A 19,501-nucleotide genomic window follows, 5' to 3' on the forward strand; every position below is an offset into this window, starting at 1 on the left:
TGAAAGAAAGACATCTGCTTTCAGTTTTATATTATATCCACTGAATTAAAATAAAGATATGATCTCAATATTTTTTTGATTTGCCACAAATTCACCGATGATAAAAAAACAAATCTTTACATTTACTTTTTCAACATACCTATGAAATTCCTTTATACGACTTTGAAACACTTTTTTTCCTAAGTGTCCAACAGCTCCCCCCTTGATAATGTCTTCTACAACTTTGCTGATATCCTTGTCAAACTCACCTGTCTTTACTCAACCACATCTGGCCACATACAAAACAGTATCTAGCATAACTGGGGGAAATAGGGGACATTCCTATGAAGGATTGAGGTCACAGGATAGTGCTGGTTTATCCGGAGAAGTTACTAAATAGGGGTGCAGTGGACAAGACAAATCCAGCAGAAATATATTCATGGCCTGAATTATGAACTCTAAATGAAATTCTGGCATGCTTAAACTGCGTTTGCCACACCATGATTAACTGCAGCATAGTAGTTAGATTCACACAACATAATAAACCAAAATGCTAAGAATACCCATTAACAGTATGAGAATTTGGCCAGAGGTGCATAAGATTGTTCTTGGGCTGAGTTCACAAACCTCAATTTGCCATTGAGGCAATCTCAGCAACTTGAAAAGGAGGGGACTTCAACTCCCAGAATTCCTCAGCCAGGAGAGGAATTCTGGGAGTCGTAGTTCACACCTCTTAAAATTGCCAAGATTGATAATAGCACGGCCACAAAGTACTCTTTTCTCATTGTGGAATTTGGAGGGCACTTAACGACAACTGTAGCATACACAAACCACAATTTAAGCCTATGGTGAGTTAAAGCAACGTGTGATCCAAGCTTCATGGTGCAAACTTCGTGCCTCCTCAAAAGTTAAGTGCGAAAGTGCACTCAGGTTAAGAACTGCACCCGACTTTTTGCAATTTTATTTATTTATATTTATTTTATTTTGTCAAGAGATTATAAGATAACAGGTATAAGAATAAACATAGTTATGAATACATGAAATGGATACATATAAGAAAAATTAAAAGAAACAATAGGACAGGGACGGTAGGCACGTTGGTGCGCTTATGCACGCCCCGTAATTCTTCCACATTTCGGGAACGGAGTGGAAGTCCCATCAGTAACGCCTTCAGTTGGCTCCCTCTTTCATTTTCACCGGCAGAGGAAGTTACTCTGCAAAGGGGGCGTCATCGCCTGGATTTCGACATGGCAGCGGAGGGAAGCGGGAGGAACCGGCCGATGGCCCCAGTTGCGATTCCCGGGGAATCGAGTAAGAAAGTTGTGCAAAAGAGCGGCCGAGTTATGTCCCCAGCGGAGAACGGGAAGGGAGGGAGGAAGGAGTTGGAAGTCCCGGCTCCCGAAGCCGTTTTATCCAGCCGCACCCTCGGTACAGGCAGAGGTGGATTCGAGTATAACGCGGTCCGTGCCGCTGCTTCAGAGTTTACGGAGCTACACTCGGAGAAATTGAGAAAACTAGTTAATTTAACCAGGAATCTGCGCATCTGGGCAACACAGTCAACGTATACAACCAATATACATAACCCTAGGCTATAGGATTCCACTGGGGAATGGAACATGCTTCTAACACAATATGTACAGGTAGACCTCAACTTAAAACAGTTAATTTAGTGACTGTTCAAAATTAAAAGGGCACTAAAAAAAAGTGACTTATGACCCCTTTTTCACACTTACCACCTTTGAAACATCCTCATGACCACGTGATCAAAATTCAGGTGCTTGGCAACTGGTTCATGACTATTGCTATGTCCTGAGATTTGCAACCTTTTGACAAGTGAAATCAGTGGGGAAGCCAAATTCACTTAACAGCCATGTTACTGACTTAACTGCAGTGATTCACTTAATAACGGCGGCAAGAAAGGTCGTAAAATGGGGCAAACCTCCCTTAACAAATGTGTCACTTAAAACAGAAATTGTGGGCGCAATTGTGGTCATGATCTGAGGACTACCTGTACTTTAAGCAAAGTATAATGAAGCAAGTTAAATGTGTAATCCATACATTATTTAAAGGGAGAAGATTCCTTTCGCAGGTTCTTTAGTCAATCAGTCCAAATGCTCTTGGGGTTCCTTAAAATAGAGACTAAATGATTCCTTGGCTAACTGGAACATGAACTAAGAAATCTTAATTGATATGTTCATGTAACCTACTATGTCCAATCAAATTAGTACTTGGGAAGTTCTCCTTAAGAGACTGATATTTGCATCTGTGAAACTTTTTCCCCTGCTTTTAGCGCAACAGAAGCTTGCGCTTATTCGGGGAGGTCAGAGCACAAGTGACAGGATTTCCAGATATACTACAAGGAGTCCTCAACCCCACAACCACCCGTTTATGACCATTCTCTTCCCCAATAAGGTATTTCTTAACACGGGTGTCTGATTCACCAGCCTAGGAAGAAATCTTCCCCAGAGGGAACTGTCCATTTTCCTTAAATCTCAAGACACCGGAAGCCGATATAACAAGTTTGAAGGAGAATGAATTAGAGATCGGTCCGATGCAAATGGAAGGTAAACGCCTGAAATCTTTTCTCTCCTTCTCCCAAGGCCTTTCTGACAGCATCTCATGCATTCTTCGAATTGGGAAAGCCTTGTTGTGGGGGTAGGTGAGAATTTGTTTATTTGTTCGTTTGTTTATAATGTTTATATAGCCACCCATCTCATAACCAACTTCAAGCAGTTCCCATATAACCCTGTAAGTCAGGGGTGTCAAACCCGCAGGCCAGAAGCATCATGTGCTGCCCCCACCCCCACCTGGTTTAGCGAGGGGGGGGGAAATGTCTCGATACGTCACGTGACGACGCCGTGATGACGCAAGTTTGACACCCCTGCTATAAGTGATACGATGACACCCCTGCTATAAGTGATACGATGAGTACATTTTGAGCACGAGTGAATGTTCTCCAAGCTTTCTCTGTTACTTGAATAGGGAAGAGTCCAGATATGCTGAATTTGGGCCTCCCAGAAGGTCCAACTGCAGGACAAGTGTATTGCGGGGGGTGGATTTCAAAGAACTCTCCTCACAGAGTTGTTGTTGTGGGGAAAAGAGGAGGACGAAGGAGTATTGTGTATCTTCATCGTCTTGAGTCACTTATAAAATAATAAAAGGAGGATCAAAAAAAATCAAATAAACTCATTCAAGAGCATCACTTTGTCAGTAAGGCTGCTCTGTGCTTTTTAAGGAGTCTTTTCGCTGCTCCTTTTTCAGCATCTCTGCTTGTGACACTGAATCTCCTATCCAGAGCCCAGTGATGGAAAACAACGTAGGAGAGTGCTAACTCCACCTTCTTCAAGTGCCAGGCCCAGGCGCCACATCTGTTCATGCTTTTTTTCTCTTGGCAGATTCATCAAGACTCTCTGGCAGCGATATGCGGCTTGCTCTCCTCACCCAGCCTCCTTGGAGCAGGTTGGCAGAGACAGCATCCCAGGGGAGCAAGCAAATGGGGGAGATGAGTCAGATACTGCCCAGGTGTATTCATTGAAAGAGCACATGTTCCGCATATTACAGGAACTCAGGAATAATGCAGATATCACCAGGTAGGAAGATACAAAACCAATTGGATCCAGCCCTCATCGGTGGGCCACTCTGGTTCCCCCTTTGGGAAGAAGAAGGCCGATTTCCAATCGACCTGTGATTGGTTGCATTTTGTTTGTTTGTTTATTGAATGTGTGTGATCCCATGTCACTATTGAGGGACTTTGAGAAACTTACATCATAAAGAAATGCAACAAAGATTATAAGGGGGCTGGAGGTTAAACCATACAATAAATGGCTAAAAGAACTAGGTATGTTTAGCCTAATGGAGAGAAGGCTTAGGGGTAACATGATAGCTGCCTTCAAATACATGAAGGGCTATCACACGGAAGAGGGGGTTGATTTATTTTCCATAGCACCTGAGGGCAAGATAAAAAGCAACTAGTCAGAGACTGATCCAACCTGGAGCTAAGGAGAAACTCCCCGAAAGTGAGAATGATTAATCAATGAAACAACTAACCTCCTGGAGTTGTGGGGACTCCATTACTCCCACCACCACTACTGGTTTACACGAAAAGATTGGACAATCATTTGGGATGGAATAAGGACTGCTGCCTTGGGCAGAGGGTTGGATTAAAAAATCTCTTAAGGTCCTTCCATTTCTATGCTTCTAGTAACCCCTTCCAGTGTGTGATTGGAGCTTCCACCAGGGCTCCAAGATCAATGGGCAAAGCCAGGTTTTCAGGCCCTTTCAGAAGGCCAAGAGGTTACGGGTGGATCTTACCTCAAGGAGCACGTTGTTCCATAGGAGTCACAGCAGAAAAGGCTATTCTGGACCCTGCCTGCCCAAATTCCTTGGCCAACGGGATCCTTCTGCTGGAGTGAGTGGGGCAGTCAATCCCACTGGGTTGAGATGGTTCCTAGGGGAGTGTTTGTTGCTACTCTTGCCTGAGAAAGCATATTCTGGATTAATAACACAGATGAATAATATCTGGTCTACTACATGGATGCATTTTCAACTGTATTTGATGATACAGTTCCTAAAAAGAAGAAAAAAAAAAAAGCTACTGTATGGAGTATAGTGGGACAGCCTACCAGTTCTATTATAAGATGCACCAACTACTTCTGGTGAAGGTGGTGAGATCCAGATTTTTTCTTCTGCCTCTAGTAAAATCCATTCTTCTCTCCTGGGCTTCTAATGATATTCAAGATCCATGAAAGCTTTTCTTTTTTAAATAAAACCTAGTTTGATCTGTTGGATCTGCTACTTTTTACATGATTTTGCTTTCTTTTCCAAAATTAACTTTTTATTGTACAGGTAGTCCTCGACTTACAACGGTTCATGTACTGACTGTTCAAAGTTACAACGGCACTGAAAAAAGTGACTTTCACTTCCATTTTTCACACTTATGGCCATTGTAGCATCCCTGTAGTCATGTGATTTGCATTCAGATGCTTTTGACCACTGACTCACACTTATGACGGTTGCAGTGTCCCAGGGTCACATGATCTTCTTTCATGACCTTCTGACAAGCAAAGTCAATGGGGAAGCCAGATTCACTTAACAACCATGTTAGTAATTTAACAACTGCATTGGTTCACTTAACAAATGTGACAAGAAAAGTCGTAAAATGAAGCAAAACTCACTTAACAAATTTCCCACTTAGCAGCGTAAATTCTGGGCTCAATTGTGGTCGTAAGATGAAGACCACTTGTACTGCCCTGAGATGTCCTTCTCCCATTACAGAATGGCAGAAAGCGTCACCAGTGAAAATCCACTCCACGGTCTGGCCAAAGTATCAGAGGAGATGTTTGCTACTGGGGTCAACTGGGGACGGATTGTTGTCTTCTTCTACTTTACATACGAAGTTTGCAGACAGGTAAGAACCTGAAGGCATAATGTCTGTTGTATCAACATCCTCAAGGAGTGGGCAGGAAAAGCAATATAAGCTGAAATCAGAGCGGGGTTTGTTGTAGTAAGACCCATATAATCAGTGCCAGCTTAAGGCAGAGTTGCTTTGGGGTAGACGGGCTTTTTGTGGGAGGACATTCTTAAAACTTTTAGTTGGGCTGAATGTCACAAAGGGAGAGAGGCCTATCACAAGGATGGATGCAGGTGGCAAGGCTGGGAGAAAGAAAAAATTGAGTTATTTTTGTATTTTAAGTGCTTATTTTAAGGAAGCAGCAGCATTTTTTATTTTTGTTCTGCCCCAGAATGATAGCTTTGATGTAGATTTTTAGCAGACATGGTTAGGGGAACTCACTGTGCTGCAGAAAAGCAATTGGGCAGATGCATGAGGCCCTTTTGCCATAAATTACTCTCCCTTGCCTGAAAGATTTATAAGGATGAAGCTTCTCTTAATTAAAATCTTTTATCTCTCCTTATTGGTAATCTTTACTGGCTCCTTCTCATCTTACTTGCATGTCACACTAAGAGATAGATAGTATAGTTTTTGCTTATTATCTCTGGGTCAGAGATGCTGTTTACCATGTTTGATAGCTATGGTTTGGCTTTCACTAGTTCACCTTATTCATGGCTTGGTGTCCTAGACAAATCCAGATTGCTGGCTAATTTTTAATTAAGGAACCATTAGTGTTCCAGAGGAAAGGGTATTTGGGAGGGCTCTGTACACTTGGATCCATTCATTACTAGTCGTGATGTCAAAATTAATGACATGTAAATAATCACCATGCAAATGATGCAATTGTAGGCTTGCGTCATGATATTTAAAGCTTCATCTGTGTTTGATGACATACACGATGTCATTTCCCCTTCTACAAATGCCAAATGAGACTATATTTCTTTTATATAAACACACCAATGGAGAGTTAAAAAGAAAGAATATAGGGAAAATTTCTATCTCCTATCGACATTGACTGTTGTTCTGGTCAAACCATTGTATACCTATTTTAAAGGAAAAACAAACAGAAAGGATACCTGAGTCTTTTTGGGTTTTTTTGCTGGGGTGCTTTATAATATTTGAAGCCTCTGCAAGATTTAAGGTGCCTGCCTGTTTTGTCTTATGGATTGTGTTCTTCAAATCTTCCAGGTGCAATTCGCCTCTGTCTTCACTCATCTCATTTATCCTTCACTCTTTCCCCACATATTTAGGAAAGAAATAGCACCCTAAATCACTAAATAATAATTCTTTTGTTTTGTGTGCCAGGCCATCCTAGCTTTTCAAACACAGAATTGACTGTGGCATTTTTTTCAAAAGGAAATCATGCACTCAACTCAGTACTAGAAACAGATTTAAAACATGGTTGACCTCTCTCTTTTTAAGTGGTTAGAAGAGTATTTGTTCTTCTGTAACTTAATGTGTCTTTCCACAGATTAACATCCTCTGATTGGGAAAAATTATGTCACTTTGCACACATCTCAGAATAAATCTGACACTTGATTTACTTCTGAATTGATAAATGTGTACAATTGCTTCCTTTGTTTGAAATGTCTATGATTACTGCAAATTAGGAAGTCCTAATTTACTGATCATCAGGTTGAAATGAGCTAGTGAATTCACAAACTTTGGAGTACATTCTATTGACCTTTTAGACAAGTAAGCTTAATTCATAGCCAAGAATCTCCTAATCTGCAAATCTGATTTTTCTAGCCATTATTTCCCTCAATATTTCTCTGTCCTCAATATTTTGACTAAAAAAAAAAAAGCTAAAGCTTATAAATTTTAGATTCTGTTTTGAATCATTTTTGCTCTTTCTTCTTTTCTACATCCATAGTGTGCCTCCAGTTTCTTTAGGGATGTGATGGACTGGGCCATGAACTTTTTAAGGGATCGGCTGGCTCTCTGGATCGAACAGCAGGGAGGCTGGGTGAGTGACATGGTTGAGGATCCTTTGAGTGTTTCTCTTATAGCCAAGATTTGAGAAGACTTTGTTAAAAATATAGATTTAGGTCAGCTGTGGAACACATTGGACCTCAAGTTCCATCAACCCCAATTAGCATGAATCCTTACTAATACGAATTATCCTGTAGCAATATGTGGAAAGCCACGGCATCTCCAGAAGATCCCATGACCTGGAAATGTTCAGCTCCTAATCAGAATAAGTAGGGCAACCTTAAACAAAGCCATAATGCTGTTTCATTCATTTTTTATTTTTTTTTTATTTTTTATTCTAGAAAAAACATTTATTTGACATACATTTAAAACAGACAAATCAATATATGTGTGTGTGTGTGTGTGTGTGTGTGTGTGTGAAGTTTTTGCGGGTACTTACATGTATGGCATTCAGCTTTGTTCGGGTATATATATATATACACATACATACATACATACATACATACATATATACATTTTACAGCATATATTGAGCAATGGTTAATTTTTTTTTCTTTATCATTGATGTGATCTTCCTTGTTACAATAACTCCTTCGTTCTTTTAATGTTTTAATTTCTCTATATAGTTTATGATTAAATGCACATCTTCTGTCATTTTCATAACTTATCCAAATATCAAATATTACCTTTTCTTTAACCACTCATACCAAATGTTCCATATTTCATAATGGTCACTATCTTGTTTATTTTTTAACAATTTGGTTAGGCTATCCATCTCAGCACATCCATGTATTTTTTTAATTACCATATCCTCTGAAGGAATGGAAGACAGTTTCCAGTTTTGTGCGTAGGTTAGCCGCAGTTATGATATGCAAAATTAAATATTGATATATTTTCTCCATGTTTAAACCTATCATACTTAGCAGAAAGGTTTCGGGTTCAAATTTTAAAATTTGTTTCGTTATATTTAAAATCCAATTTCTAATATTTTTCCAAAACTTCTGAGCACATGGGCAAGTCTACCACATGTGAAAATATGTTCCTTGTGCGTAGTTACATTTCCAACAGTTGGGTGGTAGGTTGGGGAACATCTTAGCCAGTCTCGCAGGAGGTAGGTGCCAGCAATGAACCATTTTATATAAGTTTTCTTTATACAAGACTGACATGGTTAATTTGTAGTTTGTTTGCCAGATGTGTTCCCACTTATCTAATTCAATACTATGACCCACGTTTTTAGCCCAAATTATCATAGATTCTGTGACTGTTTCTTCTTTTAATTTGTAGTCCAAAAGATATTTATGTTTTACTAATAGTTTTCTTTTCCTCTCCTAGTCATATTTTATCTAATTCTTGTGGGGTCATATTAAAGCCAAATTGTTCTCTATCTTTTTTATAATGGGTTTGTATTTGTGTGAAGGGCCACCAAGCTGTCTCCTTTCCTTGAATTTGTATTTGGTTCCTATTTTTAAGCTCTCCAGTATCATATAATAAATCTTTATACCTGACAATATTTTCATAATCCAATACATTTGGATGTGTGACTGCTTCCAATGTAGATAGCCACAATGGAACCTTTGTGTAGTGGTTTTTTTTAATCTTTCCCCAGATATTGAACAACACATTTCTTACATGGTGCCTTTGGAAATATGAATGTTGTTTAGATTTTCCATCCCACATGAAGGCGTGCTAGCCAAGTTGGAGATCAAAACTTTCTAATACTAATAACCTTCTATTTTCTAATTTAACCCAATCCTTAAGCCAGTTTACTATAGCAGCATCATAATATAATTCAAAATCTGAAAGGCCAAATCTTCCTTTTTTTCTTGGCATCCTGTAATAATTTATATTTCGCTCTGGGTTTTTTCCTCTGCTATATAAATTTAGATATACATTTGTTTAATTCTACAAAAGAAATCTTTTCTAACTTGACAGGCACTGTCTGAAACAAGAACAACAATCTTGGCAAAATATTCATTTTTACTATCGAAATAGGTCCCAATAGCGATAACTGCAATTTGGTCCAATTATCTAAATCTTTAACTATTTGCGTTATTAACTTATCATAGTTATCTTTTTTAATCGACGAACATCTAGCAGTCAACCAGATCCCTAGGTATTTTACTTTATTTACCACCTACATACCTAATTTATTTGCTAGTTCTTCCTTCTGCTCCTTTGTACAGTTTTTTGTTAACACTTTTGTTTTTTCTTTGTTAATTTTTAACCCTTCCACCTTTCCATATTCTTCTACTTCTCTTAGTAGTATAGGCTCGCTTCTAAGGGTTCTTCTAATGCCATATCATCGGTGAATGCCTGGAGTTTATATTCCTCTTTTTTAATTTTTAGTCCTCTAATCTCTTGTACTAAGAGAGTCTCTTCTGCCAATATATACAATAGAAGAGCTAGAGGGCAGCCTTGTCTTACTCCCTTATTTATCTTGGAAAGTGCTCTACTGTGAACTCCGGGATTCGATGGTACACATGGAATTAGAGAAGGCATCATTTCATCTTAGGTTCCAAAATGTGGTGGGAGACAAAAAGGAAGATTTACGTGCAATTATGACGAATCTGATAGCGGTGGCTTTACAGAGATCCAAACTGGAAATTGAGAATGATGTAGATGAGGTCTACAGAGTATATACACACTATGCGAGGAGACATAGACTACCCGAGAGGTTCACATTCGATTTGTGAGGAAGACAACACAAGACCTGCTCTATCGTAAGACCAGAGATGAACCACTTGTATACAAAGATCATGAAGTGGTTACACTGAAACAAATACCAGGAGAGTCAGAGAGCAGAGAAGGAGCTATCAATTTTTATCAACTCATTAGAAATGGTATTCCATTTAGGTGGCTCACCCCAGAGGGGCTTTTAGTTTCATGGCAGGACAAAAAATACAAAATTGATATAATTGAAAAAGCACAGGAATTTTGTGAACGACATCTAGAACCCGAGGAAGAACAAGAAAGTAGAGACGACCTAAATACGAGAAGCCAAGAGGAACAACTCTCCAGAGAAAAAGAATCTGATTCACACTCTGAACCCCAAAATCTTAGAGAAGAAGGGGAAGGCAACAGACTAAGAAAAAGAGAGTCTAGAACAAGGAATGAAACAAGAAATGCCTCAGACAGTCAGTGACACTGATAGAGAAATCACTTTATTTTCAGTCAATATCAATGGTTTAAATTTATCATCAAAAAGAAAACAGATATTTGAGAAATACAAAAAATAAAATGCTGACATAACTTGTATCCAAGAAGTGCATATTCCAGACAATCAAACAGACCTCTTAAAGAATATAAATTTGGGTAGAATGTACTCAGCACTTGCAAACAAAAAATAGGGGGTATTGTAGTATACGTAAAGGATTGGTTGCAACATAAACAAATATACAAAGATCAAGAAGGGAGAATGTTCTTTATAGAAATAAATGTAAATCAGAAAAAGATGTTATTAGTCACAATATATGCCCTGAATACAAATCAAAAAGACTTTTATAACAGGCTTCACCATAAGATAATAGAATTTGAGTATGCTAATGTATGCATTGTAGGGGATTATAATGCCGTCCCAGACAAAGATAAAGATTACAGAACTTCCAAAAAAATAAAAAGGAAAGGAGAATACTCTGTCTTTTAATAATATGGTAAGAGAACTTAACTTGAAAGATGTGTGGAGAGAATTAAATCTAAATAAAAAACAATATACCTTTTTTTCGAACCCCCACCACTCTTGGTCCAGAATACATCAGATATGGATGGACCCTGGGTTAATGGAGAATATTGAAAGGATCGAGATTTTGCCAAATCTATGGGCTGACCATAATCCCACTCAAATTAAATCAAAAGGAAAGAGAAAAATTGGAAGATGGACATTTAACAATACCATATTAAGAGATAAAGAATATATTGAAATGATAAAGAAAGAATTGAACGTATTTTTTGAAATAAACAAAAGAGAACATACTTCTTTACAGAATCTTTGGGATACGGCCAAAGCCTGAGAGGTCTAACTATTGCTTACAGTATTAAAAAGAATAAAGAAAAAAGACAGCAACAAAACATATGGAGGGAGAAACTGAAAGGTTTGGAAACAAGTAGACAAAAGGACCCAAACAATTCAAACATTAAGAAAGAAATTGATCTGGTAAAACATAAGATAAATCTAAATGTACAGGAAGATTTGGCCTGAAAAATTAAATTAGCAAAACAAAATTATTTTGAAAATGCAAATAATCCGGGGAGGTGGTTAGCCCTTACAATTAAAAAAGAACAAGAAAAGAGAACGATCATAGCTCTCCAAGATCAGGAAGGGAAATTATGCACGCAGACCCAAGAAAAGAAAGAAATTGCTAAGGAGTTTTTTATGAAATTGTATAAACAGGAAGAAATACCAGAAGAATCTATTGATCAATATTTGAATGAAAAGAACTTGCCTGAAATTACTGATGAAGAGAAACAAAATTTGAATAATAAAATATCTATAGAAGAAATTAGGAAGGCAATTGGAACACAAAAAGCAAATTAGACCCCTGGCCCAGATGGAATTCCTTCAGAATTCTATAAGGAATTCCAAGAAACAATAGAGGAGATATTGGTGGACTTGTACAATGAAGCCCTGGAGAATGCTAACATGCCTAAATCATGGTTGGAAGCATATATTGCGCTTATTTATAAAGAACAATCAGACCCACAAAAAATTCAAAACTATAGACCAATATCACTTTTAAATGTAGATTACAAAATAATGGCTACAATATTGGCGGAAAGATTAAAGAGAGTGTTAAGTAGAATTCTCCACGCTTATCAGAATGGCTTCCTCCCCCATAGGCAAATAAAAACAAATACAAGAACCATTATGGATATATTAGAATATTATGAAGTATACTCAACCAAGACAATGACATTGATATTTTTAGACGCCCAGAAGTCATTTGACAACCTGAATTGGAACTTCCTTATTAAACAACTAATAGGCATGAAATTTGGTGAAAATTTTATAGGATTTATTAAGACAATTTATAACATACAAACCGCAAAAATATTAATACATGGGGAAAATACAGATACCATAAAGATAAATAAGGGCTGTTTCATTCATTTTACCTTAATGTGTTGTGGGAACCCAAAAATTGTGTTTGTTCACTAAACTATGATGCATAACCTGGCTAGTGTAGCTGATTCTTGTGCTTAGCTGATCTTTCTTTCTAACAATTGCATTTGTGTGGGGGTAGTTGTGTTATTCTCTGTTGAATGACTTGAAAAAATCATAGTTCATGTGGTTGTTGTCTTGAAACTGTTTGGGCAGCTTCTTCCCAAGAAGTCCAACAGGGGACAGACACGCCATTTTGTACACCCCAAAGCTGAGCTCAGAATCCTAAAAACCACCAGTTGTCTTTTAAAGAAATGTTTCTAGTCCTTAATACAGCAGAAGCCAGTTGGGTGAATTGTCTAAAAGTAGGAATTAATAATAAGATATTTTTCTGGGAGTCCATGTGACTCTAGCTACTTAGGAAAGTGGAAAAAATAAAATAGGCATATAATTTTTTTTTTAAGAATTCATCTTTTTATTGAAAAAAATAGATTGATTTTTAAACAATTACTACCTTGTTACTGATCCAAAACTCAACTGTGAACAGATGCAACACATTTTCTTTCAAATGGTACAATGTTAATACAGGTTCTTAAAGATACTGTTAATTTAAATGTTTATGCAGTAGATTGACAGCCTACATTTTCCCCTATTTCACTAGAGAGTTTGCTTCACAAGGACTTTCCAAATCCTTTTTTGGACACTTTCAAAATTTGCTATTGAGCTTTTGTTATGAATGTGACATGGGGAAAAGTATGAAATTGAAAATGTGTCTGGAAAATACATTAAATAGCTATATTTTTAACTCATGTTAATAAGGATTGATAAATGACATCAATCCAACATTTCATTTTTTTTCCTGGTCATGGTCACATCTTTTTGGAATGTGACTTTGGACATGTACCTCACATCATTGGAAGCTGCAGTGCAATCTTCATTCTGTTGTTCCTCCCAATGTTGTTCTTATTCCCTCTCATACAATACGGGTATACATGATTTACAGCCATTTGTTGTGGCAACTACTCAAAATTGCAACAACACTGAAAAAAGTGACTTATGACCGGTCCTCATGACCATGGCAACACCCCCACAGACAGACACATGATCAAAATCTGGATGCTTGGCAATGTATTTATACCAGTTGTGGTATCCCATTGTCATGGTATTGCCATTTTCAACCTTCCAAGGAGCTGAAGGACTGCATGATTCACATTACAGTGGCAGTGATCACTTAACAACCACTTTTCTTTGCAATGGAAATTCTGGTGTCAATTGTGGTCATATGCTGAGGATTACCTTATCCCACCAAATATGACTCATTTATATGTCCTCCCCCCCGTCCCCCCAGTGCCTGTTGCTTCCCTGAATAGGTCATGAATGAGAAGTATTTACAGGCCATGGAAATCACACAGATCTGACTGGAGATGCTTTTGAATTAATCTACTACTTGCCAACATCCTCCCCTCTCCTTCTCCTTTTCTCCTTACCATAGCAGGGAGAAAACAGGTTTTTTTGCTGCCTGCCAGCTAGCTGATCATGGGGTAAAGTGGGTTGAGTTCACTACACTTAACAAGAGCTACACTTTTTGTAGCCTCGAAATCACAGGTTGCCAGCCCACAGATTAGGATAAATTTTACCGCAGTCTACATTAAGAGGCATGTCAGGCATTGCAAAAGTGTTACTGAACTATTTTATGTCCAACTTTTTTCCCTTATTTCTACAAAGCAGCATTTTTTACAGCACAGATTCAGGTTTTCCTAAACGATGAGATGAGAATGCCTCCCAAATGTGATGATACTTCTCTGCTGTGAAAAACTGCAGAGGTGAAACTGCAAAGGTTATAAAACAAAAAATAGAAACTCTGTGGAAACAGAAAGACAATAAAATATGGCATGGGAAACTTTTGTTAACTGTTCTCCTGCTGAATTAAATAATTTTTGCTACCCTTTGCATTCAAAATGCTTCCATTCTTTTTTTTTCCTTTTTCTTTTCAGAATGCTATACTAAACTTTTTCCCATCATCAGAATAGAAATGTGGAGAGATTGGTATTTCTAATTCCTGCTGTGTGGAAGGCTAAGAAAATTATTGATTCCTCTTGGGAAACCATGGATGGATTTCATCCTGATCAGAAATAACAATAAAATACAACTGTTGCTTGTTTACATGTCTTGTGACTCACTACAAGGCAGACTTCAGTTGAAGACAGGAGACTTCAAAAACTGTCACGTCAGAAAACTTGCTGGAATATCTGTGGCCTGTAAGTATAGGTAGTCCTTGACTTACAACAGTTCATTTAGCAACTGTTCAAAGTTACAACAGCACTGAAAAAAGTGATTTATGACCATTTTTTACACTTATGACCATTGTAGCATCCCCATGGTCACGTGATCAAAATTCAGGCGCTTGGCAACTGATTCATATTTACGACAGTTGCAGTGTCACAGAGTTGTGAGATCCATTTTTGCAATCTCCTACAAGCAAAGTCAAGATTCACTTAACAACCGTGTGATTAACTAAACTGCAGTGATTCACTTAAGAACTATGGTAAGAAAGGTTATAAAGTGGGGCAAAACTCACTTGTTTTCACTTAGCAACAGAAAAGTTGGGTTCACGTCAAGGACTACCTGAATTTTCCTCCCTGTTTTTATGTGTGTGTGTGTGTGTGTGTGTGTGTGTGTATGACAATTTTAAAGAGAACATAAAGATAAAACTAATGAATACAGAATAAAAAATTAAAGGATTTCTCCTGCCAGCCATGTCTGACTCTAGAGGGCAGTGCTTATCTCATTTTTTTTAGCCGAGGGAACTCCAGCATTGTCCAAAGACACTTCCATGGTCATGTGGCCAGCATGACTATGTGCTGGGTGCATGTTACCTTCCACCCATTTATCTGTCTGCATTTTCCATGTTTTCGAATTCTAGGTGGGCAGGAGCTGGGTAATAATGGAAGTTCACGCCATCCCACGTGCTCAGATCTTGAACCCAAGCTGTCTGCTTTCCAGCTGACAAGATCAGTGTCTTTAGCTGCTGAGACATCACGCTCCATGAATATGGAATAAAGAGAACAAAAAGAAAGTGAAAAATAAAAATACAAAAAGAAGGAAATGGTAGAAATAGAAAGAAGAAACTTCTAATTTCATGGAATCATAGAATAATGAGGCTAGAAGGGATCTTGGAGGTCTTCTAGTCGAACTTCCTGCCCAAACAGTAGTCTTGATAACATCTCAGACAAATGGCTGTCCAGTCTTGAAAACATTCAGTGATGGAGCACCCAAAACTCTGGGAGGCAAACTATTGAATAATAGTTCTTACTATCAGGAAATTCTTCCTTATTTCCAGGTTGGATCTCCTTCTGATGAACTTCCACCCATTGCTTCTTATCCTGCTCTCAGGTACTTTGGAGAGTAAATTGATGCCTTCTTCCCTCTGGCAGCCCTACATGTATTGGAAGACTGCTGTTGATTATTCGCTAAGCAACAAAGGAAAGGTATATCCTATGTACATTCAGTCTTCTTAAACATTACTATATTGCACATTCTAGGCATTTGATTGTCTTCTGTTCTGTATTGAGCAGTGAATCCTGAGATTTAAGTGATGACATTATTTTACTTCACTACGCTTCTTTTTTTTTTTATATATATAAATTTTTATTATTTTTTTAACATAAAAAACACAACAACAAAACATAAAAGTATCAGCTCCCCCATATTTTTGTACACACCGTAAGTCGGTTGGTCCATCGGTTTTGTGCATTCACCTCATAGTCACAATTACAGTTACTTTATATAATACTCTTATCAATACAAATTTATAAATCCTAGTATCTCTATTAAAGAAAAAAAAAAAAAAATTGACTAAACTTTTATTCGGTCATGCCTTTATGAGATAACTATATTTTAAATATTTTATTCTAAAACAAATCTTATAATCATACCAATTCTATCCCAAATATGAAAAAAAAAAGAAACAAAGAAAACTATTATATAAATATAGTATCAAAAACCAATAAAAGGAAAGGGAAAATAAAGTCATTATTATTCCTTATTATCTAACTTTTATATTTTAATATTTCATCATTCAACCATTGATAGAAAAGATCCCAAACTAAATAAAATTGTTTATCTTCTTGCTCTCTAATTTCAAAAGTCAATCTACTCATCTCAGCACATTCCAAAATTTTCTTTACAACTTCTTCTTGCAATGGAATTTTCTCATTTTTCCAATTTTTGCAAATACAATCCTAGCAGCAGTCAATACATTTACAATCAAATATTTCAACTCTTTACTATAAGTATCTGGTAGTATTCCCAATAGAAAAAACTCCGGTTTCAAGTCTATATGCTTCTTTGTCATTTTTTCCAGCCACATGTGGATTTTAGTCCAATATTTTCTAGCATCCTCACAAGTCCACCACATGTGATAGTATGAACCAGGTTTCTGATGACATTTCCAGCATTTTTCGGATTTGTTCTTAAACATTCTTGCTATCCTTGTCGGGGGAAAATGCCACCTGTAAAACATCTTATACAAGTTTTCTTTATAGGCTGTAGACATTGTCATTTTATAATTTTGCGACCATAATTTCTGCCATTTCTCTAAATCAATCCCATATCCAAAATTCCTCCCCCCACGCAATCATAGTTTCTTTAACTTGTTCTTCCTCAAGCTTAATTTGCAATAAATAACCATACAATTTTTTAATCACCTTTTCATCAGTACCCATCAAAATCTTATCCAAGTCAGTTTGCTTATCATAAAATCCTCTGCTTTGGAATCCTCATAGTACTTTGAATATATTTGCAAATATGAAAACCAATTCATCCGTATACCTTGTTCTTCCAATTTTTGCATCGATTTAAGTTCACCCTTTTCATCTAATAATTCCCCATAGTTAACTGTTTGTTCCTTTTTATAGATTATAGGATAAGAAAACGCTTCTATCGTCGATAACCAAACTGGAATTTTCAAATAACACTGTTTTTTTATCTTCTCCCAATTCAACCACAGAGACTCCCGTATATAATGCCTTCTAAAATACCCCTGTGTTTTAGTTCCTTGTACCATAAAAAAGCATGCCAGCCCAACAACAAATCATGACCTTCTAATGTCAACAATCTGGTTTTCCTTAATGTTATCCATTCTTTAACCCACGTCAAGTTTGCAGCTTGGTAGTACAACTCCCAATTAGGCAGTCCAAACCCTCCTCTAAATCTAGCATCCTGTAAAAGCTTTAACTTTATTCTTGCTTTCTTACCTTGCCATATATACTTCAAAACAATTTTATTTAAATCCTCAAAATATTCTTTTCCAAGCCTAATTGGTATTGTTTGAAACAAAAATAAGACTCTGGGTAAAATGTTCATCTTAATTGTTGAAATCCTTCCTATTAATGACAATTGTAAGTTCTCCCATTTTTTCAAGTCTTGAGCTATCTGTTGTTTAAGTTTAATATAATTATTCTCCTTCAATGTACTACATCTTGATGTCAAATATATCCCCAGATACTTAACCTTATTTGTAACTTGAATTTTTAACAGTTCTGCCAACTCTTCCCTTTGTTTCAGCAACATATTCTTTGACAAAATCTTTGTTTTATCTCTATTTATTTTCAAACCAGCCACCTCCCCATAGACCTCTATCTTTTCCAACAGTTTCGAGGCTGTTTCTATAGGGTCTTCCAAGATAAAGACTAGGTCATCTGCAAAGGCTTGTAGTTTAAATTCTTCCTTTTTAATTTTCATTCCTTTTATAGTTTTATCTTCTCTGATATTTCTATTCAACACTTCCAAAGTCAATACAAATATCAAGGGAGAAAGAGGACAACCTTGTCTTGTGCCTTTTCTTATATTAATAGGATCTGTAAATTCTCCCTCCATCATTACCTTAGCTGTTTGTTCATTATAAATTGCTTCTATTGCCTGAATAAATCTTCTAGCAAAGCCCATCTGTTCCATTAAAAGTAACATAAATCTCCAATTCACGTTATCAAATGCCTTTTGAGCATCTAAAAATATCAAAGCCATTTGCTTTTCAGGATGTGCCTCATAGTATTCCAGGGTGTCCAGAATTACTCTCATATTGTCTCTGATTTGTCGCTTTGGCAAAAACCCATTTTGGTCTGGGTGGATAAAGTTATTCAAGTACTTTTTAAGTCTTTCTGCTAATATTGAAGCAAAAATTTTATAATCTGCATTTAGTAAAGAAATCGGTCTATAATTCTTGATTTGCAGTAGGTCCGCCTCCTCTTTTGGAATAAGTGTAATATAAGCCTCTGACCATGTTTTAGGTATCATCTTTTTAACATAACTTCATTCATAACTTCTAACAGTGGAATACACAGTGATTCTTGAAAGATTTTATAAAATTCTACAGGAAACCCGTCTGGACCTGGTGCCTTTCCATTATTTTGTTTCTTAAGTGCTTGACTTAACTCCATCATTGTTATATTACTTTCTAGCATTTCTTCAATCTCTTTAGGTATCTTAGGTAGATTTGCATTCTGTAGGTATTGTTTAACTTTCTCCTCATCAATGTCTTCTTTCTTATACAAATGCTTATAAAAATCATAAATAATCTCTTTTTTTTTCTTTGCTGCCATAACAAATTTTACCTTGGTCGTCTATTAACTGCGGTATTTTCCTCGACTCTTTCTCCTTTCTCAATTTGTATGCTAGCCATCTACCTGGCTTATTTGCATCCTCAAAATAATCTAATGTACATTAAAAAAAAAAAAAGGAAAAAAGAGAAAACAGGATCCAAATAGGCAAAAGAAAAAATAAAATCAGTTAAATCAAAATAAAATATAAGTAGAAAAAAAGAAATTCAGAGGCTTCCTTTGCAAATAAATCAAGCTTAAAAAGTCAGGACCTTGATGTTAGTGAAGGGGTTGGCAGAACTCAAAAAAACAACAACACTGCACTCTATTTAATTATCCAAGGCTCTAATTATAACTCCCTTCTCTTTCCCACAAGCTTCAAAGCTGAGCCATGTATATCCAGAAAGACACCTGTAATAATATTCCACAAAGTGCTTTCCTCTATCTTATCAGGGGATGTCCTTGAGAAGAAGAGTCTATTTTTCTTTTTTTTTAAATATTTCCGAGCCT

At 36.9% G+C, this 19,501-nt stretch overlaps 1 protein-coding gene across 1 annotated transcript; it reads left to right on the forward strand.

Annotated features, from left to right (window-relative positions):
• The first annotated feature begins 1,191 nt into the window (after positions 1–1,191).
• LOC113443578 (apoptosis regulator BAX-like) lies at positions 1,192–14,558 on the forward strand. The gene is made up of 6 exons (XM_026711905.2): positions 1,192–1,290; positions 2,580–2,634; positions 3,375–3,569; positions 5,254–5,386; positions 7,242–7,334; positions 14,390–14,558. Exons 1-6 carry the CDS (start codon positions 1,227–1,229, stop codon positions 14,423–14,425), a joined length of 576 nt encoding a protein of 191 aa, XP_026567690.1. The 5' UTR covers positions 1,192–1,226; the 3' UTR covers positions 14,426–14,558.
• Positions 14,559–19,501: the final 4,943 nt, after the last annotated feature.

The sequence above is a fragment of the Pseudonaja textilis genome, chromosome Z, assembly GCF_049901715.1.
Source record: "Pseudonaja textilis isolate UNSWEBS1 chromosome Z, rPseTex1.2, whole genome shotgun sequence".
Taxonomy (NCBI): Eukaryota; Metazoa; Chordata; class Lepidosauria; order Squamata; family Elapidae; genus Pseudonaja; species Pseudonaja textilis.

Bases quoted from the DNA above. Each gene is read 5' to 3' on its own strand.
- LOC113443578 (XM_026711905.2), top strand. From the start codon at position 1,227: ATGGCAGCGGAGGGAAGCGGGAGGAACCGGCCGATGGCCCCAGTTGCG. The intron at 1,291-2,579 runs GTAAGAAAGTTG...CCTTCTCCCAAG, and splicing joins TGCGATTCCCGGGGAATCGA to GCCTTTCTGACAGCATCTCA. The intron at 2,635-3,374 runs GTAGGTGAGAAT...TTCTCTTGGCAG, and splicing joins GGGAAAGCCTTGTTGTGGGG to ATTCATCAAGACTCTCTGGC.